At 50.8% G+C, this 4,693-nt stretch overlaps 1 protein-coding gene across 1 annotated transcript; it reads right to left on the bottom strand.

The window, feature by feature from the left end:
* Nucleotides 1–3,135: 3,135 nt before the first annotated feature.
* On the bottom strand, nucleotides 3,136–4,693 carry RASL11A (RAS like family 11 member A). The gene is made up of 4 exons (XM_037378554.1): nucleotides 4,532–4,693; nucleotides 4,394–4,450; nucleotides 4,240–4,319; nucleotides 3,136–4,037 (listed from the first exon to the last, which is right to left on the bottom strand). The coding sequence occupies exons 1-4, from the start codon at nucleotides 4,650–4,652 to the stop codon at nucleotides 3,585–3,587; spliced, it is 711 nt and encodes a 236-aa protein (XP_037234451.1). The 5' UTR covers nucleotides 4,653–4,693; the 3' UTR covers nucleotides 3,136–3,584.

Below are 4,693 nucleotides of genomic sequence, written 5' to 3'. Positions count from 1 at the left end.
TCAGACCTTCTTAAATAAACAGCAGCTTCACCAAAAGCTGTTGAAGTCCCACAGGACTAAAATTGTTTTATAGGAGGTCCAGGCATGGGATGCACATTTGTTTCCAGTTGTCTGTCCACCCAAGCCTCAACCGCTTTTGCTCCTTGACCAAAGCTGGAACCCAGCTCTTGCCTACAGTGTGAATGCAACCCTTGCTCACAATCCATCTTGTTCACAGTCCTTCATCTCAACAAACCACAGAAATACAGGATGGACCTGCAGTACTGAGCACCGCGTGTGCTGATAGCCAAGTCCCTGCCAAGACACAGCAAGGAAGCAGCCTGGGTCCAGGCTGCTCAAACAGGGCAGAAAGCGAGGGGACATCCATAAAGCCTTCTGAAGAAAACATCCCTATGTCTGTCTGGGGATCTGTGGCTCCAGAACTGAAGCATGCAGAGCAGGTTGATGGCAGCTAGTGTTTTAAAATTCATGAAGTCTTAAACCGTTACTGGATGATTTCAGTGCTTGGAGATAACTAGACAAAATAGCCCAACGGGGGAGATGCTGATGTAGTAGCAGCCATAATAATGCGTGATGCCGCACACTTCCCTCCTGAAAACCCACTCATCCTTCTTGTCAGGGGAAATTGCTGTGATTCTGTTTCACAGCAGAGGTGGTGGGAGGAAGGAGGCAGACACTTATTTTCCTCTGATCAAGGAGAAAGGCTGGGCCATGCCCCACTTACCCTCCTGAAGCTGTCCTGGCCTCTGGGTGAAGGGCTTAGAAACTGGTGACAGCGAGTATTTGGTAGGGAGAGCATGAGTAGCCGTGGCCCAAGAGAAACAAGGCTTTGGAGCTCCTCTGCTAGCACTTGAGAAATGCTTTTCCCTCCCTGCCCTGACGTGCCCCTCTTTGCCCGTTTGCCCTGGACTGAAAAAAATGCCAGGGCAAAATGACCTGGGAGCTAGTGGGCTCCTCCTGAGCTTTGCCTATCAGCTCAGGGTCACACGGACTGAAAATTCCTGGGTGAAGCTAAATCTGTGCCAGCCAGGGCAAATTCTGACAAATAGCCTAAATGCCCGATTTTTGTACCTGTACCCAAAAGCATTATCCTGAATGCCCCAGCTCAGCTGCTGTCTTAGACTGGAGCCAGGTCAGAGCAGCTCTCCCTCCCTGCCGTGGGCATACATTAGCTGGCAGGATTCCCTGTTATATCCCGGAGGATATGCCCCTCATCCTGCCCCTGACACGCAGGTGAACCAGCCCAACAGCATGGCAAGTGCAGGGAGGGGACGGGAGGGTTTGCACCTCCACCTGAACATGGGTGCCTATGTAACGAGGGGCATCTCTTTAGGTTCTTCCTATAGCAAAGATGGGGCAAATGACTGTATTTACCTTTCTGCACTTGCTCATCCCTCTGTGTGCCCACCAGCTCCTGCACAAACTGCCCCCGTACCACAGCAGGGCCCCGAGCTCCTGCTTCACCAGGGACAATGGGAGGTGCCAGATGTTGGTGCAAAACACTCTTTATAACCTGGCCTTTGAGGACCACAGTGAGATGTGGACAGGTCCAGTACATTACCCTTTTAGCATATTTTGTGCCAATACAGGAGCTGGATACCTTTAGCAGCTTCTTGGTGAAACTCTGTACTGGATCCATGAGTAGGAAATCAAGCTTTGGCATTTCCAAAGGCAAAAGCTACAGTTTAAAAAACAACCAAAACTGTATCACAGTGGTGAGTTCTCTTGGAAACAATTTGTTATCACTTGTTTCAGGATGGTGAAATGCTGCATAAATATCTCACTTGTGATTTTTCAGCTCCCCTTCAAATTTCCCTGTGAATGTGTGGCCCCTGTGGTGAGTTCAAGCCTGCTAGGGATGTGGTCATTCTCATCAACCCTGCAGCCCTGCTCCCCTTGAGTCCCCAGCCCAATGTTCTGGGCCTGGCAGAGCAACTCTCACAGCAAAGAAATATTTAAAGTGTGTTTAAAACAATATTCTGACTTGTCCAGGCTGCCACCATGCTTTTGCACTTCATTGAATTAACTCAAGACTTTTGGACCCAGTTTGCAGTCCCAGTTTCAGTCTGTTCTTGAAGGTCTGGAGCTCTCCCGTTCCCTTTGGTAGGGCAGCACAGGGCCTTCATAGAGGAGATAATACAGGTAACATGCCTGGACTGATGTCCACGTGGCCCTGGATGGGGAATAGAGCTGCTGGCATCCCACACCCCTAACCAGCACTAACAGGGGCCTCCGATGCTTCCTTCTAGAGCATCATCCTTAACTTGCTCAGTCACCCTTCCCTCAATTACCACCATCAAGAAGACTTTCACCTGCAGATCAGCAGCGGAGATGTCCCAGAAAGCTTCAAGTCCCAGGGGTCAGAAACAACAGAGGCTGCCTGCTAACTGCAAGGTACAGCCACGTCCCTGCAGTACAAGGAGTTACACAGCAGCTACCTGCCACCTTTCCTAAGAAAAGGGCAGAAGAAAACAGTCTTTGGACTTAATCTATGAGGTTAAAATAATCAAATCAAATCCACATATCTCTTACTGGAGTTGAGCTTGAGTGGGGACAGCAAGTTTTGCCCTGTACAGATGACTCCACTTCCACACTTACTGAGCGTGGAGTAGAGCTTTATTTTTTACCAACACCATGCACATGCTTCAAAGGCATATTTGAAGTGCAAAACCCCACATTCCAAGCTCAGACACCCAGCAAGCAGTTAATAAAACCCATTCTAGTATGGTTTAGAGCTTATGTGAAGGAAGAGTAGAGTCTGACCTGTTTCCAATGGCGACAAAATTGCCCTGGGGAACATAAAAGATGCAATTCCTTTTAAATGTAGCTATTTTCTGTTAAGGGAACCTACGCATCAGTCCTTCCTATCACACATCTCCAGAGAAAGCAAGAGCCATCCCACACACTCCTCTGCTGCGGATTGCTCAGCACTTTCTTCCATGGTAATCACTAGGAGAAACTCAACCCTCCTGTTAAATGCTTGGGGCTCAAAAGATTAATTCTGTGGGATACATCTCTAAAGAACATCAGAAACCGAAATTCATTCCTAACAGCTTATCATCATCCAGGCAATTACAGGTGCAAGCAAAACAGCAGTTTTGAGGGAGGAAAGTGATCCTACTATAACCAGAATTGTTACAGACAGTTTTACATTTTCACGTTTTAATAGAGCTTTTTTTCTCTCCATATAAAGCTTTCCATCAAAGGCTTTCCAAGCGTTTTATAACAGCAGGCGAGTGTTACATCATTATCGCTCCTATTTTACAAACAGGAAACAGAGGCCCCAAAAAAGTATCTGAGCGGGATAAAAACAGCATATCCCAGCCCAAAACAGAAATGGAATCAAAACCTCCTGGCAAAAAACCCCAACCTTCTCCAACTCCCTCTATTTAGTTGCAATGCAGCTTTTTTTATTTATTATTTTTAAATAACTCAACCAGTCAAACAAGAGAGAATGGCAAGAAAATGACAAGCTTCAACATACTTACTTCCATACCGCTGGCTTTAGTACAAAAATAAAGATTTTTATTAACAAGTTTACAAAAATAAAGTCTATCGAATCACACAGGATCTCATCAGGGGGCTTATTTGACTTTGGAAGACAAAGCCTGTTTGAAACGTCTCTTTAGATCTTGCATGTTGGGAGATTTGGGCCGAGGGATGATGGATGACCGCCTCCTGTCCGTGCTGCCGGCATGCTGTAGTTTGCTGACCTCCTTGCAAAGATACTGGAAAACATCACCGACACCTTGGGAGTCATCGCTCGTGGAGATTTCCAAGAACAGGCTGCCCAGTTCGTTTGCCAGCTGTAGTCCCTCTTTCGCCTGTACTTGCCTGGCATGGAGGAGGTCTGCCTTGTTCCCCACAATTATGACGGGAGTCCTGGCATCTGGGTGGACCTTGCGTATGTGCTGGTAGAGAGGTCGGACTGACTGGTAGCTGCTGTAGTCTGTGATGGAGTAGACCAGAAGGAAGCCCTCTGCCCACTTCACACACCTGGACAGGGAGTCTAGCACCTGCACACAGTCCTCCTGCACCTGCGGTACAACAGAGAGCCCAGATTTGGTGTCGTGCCGTGAAAGCATAGAGCTTGTACTATAGACAGCACCGGCTCCAAGGGGAAGGCTGAGCTCAGTCTCAGGAGACAGAGCTGCCCACCCTGGCCCTGGGAAAGCGAGGCTCAGAAGCTGAGCCTTCAGGTGGCGGAGAAGAACCGATCGATCTGAAGCACCTCCGTACCTGGATGCACCCCGGCGTGTCTTGGATTTGCACGGCGACGGGGTCCCCCTCCAGCTGGACCAGCCTGGAGTAGAGGTTGCCTGGGGAGCAGAGAGCCGTCAGGCACCAGCCCGGCCGCGGGGGCCCCGCCGCGCCCCGCCGCCCCCTGCCTCACCTGTGTTGGGCTCGTAGTCGCCGATGAACCGCTTCGTCAAGAACCGCACGATCATCGCTGCAAGACAGAGCGGCCGCGTCAGGCGGGGGGACGCGGGGAGAGGGGCAGCCCGCGCCCCCCGCCCCCCCCCGCACTCACCGCTCTTGCCCACCCCGCGGGCGCCCAGCACGGCCAGGCGGAGCTGGGCGCCGGGCGGCCCCGGGGCGCACTCGGCGATGGGCGCCAGCAGGAAGGGCTGGGACATGCTGGGCAGGCGCATGGGAGGCGCGGCCCGGCCCGGCCCGGCTCAGCTCGGCTCGG

Source organism: Falco rusticolus, chromosome 2 (assembly GCF_015220075.1).
Source record: "Falco rusticolus isolate bFalRus1 chromosome 2, bFalRus1.pri, whole genome shotgun sequence".
Taxonomy (NCBI): domain Eukaryota; kingdom Metazoa; phylum Chordata; class Aves; order Falconiformes; family Falconidae; genus Falco; species Falco rusticolus.
This window is presented reverse-complemented; position numbering and strand designations above follow the sequence as displayed.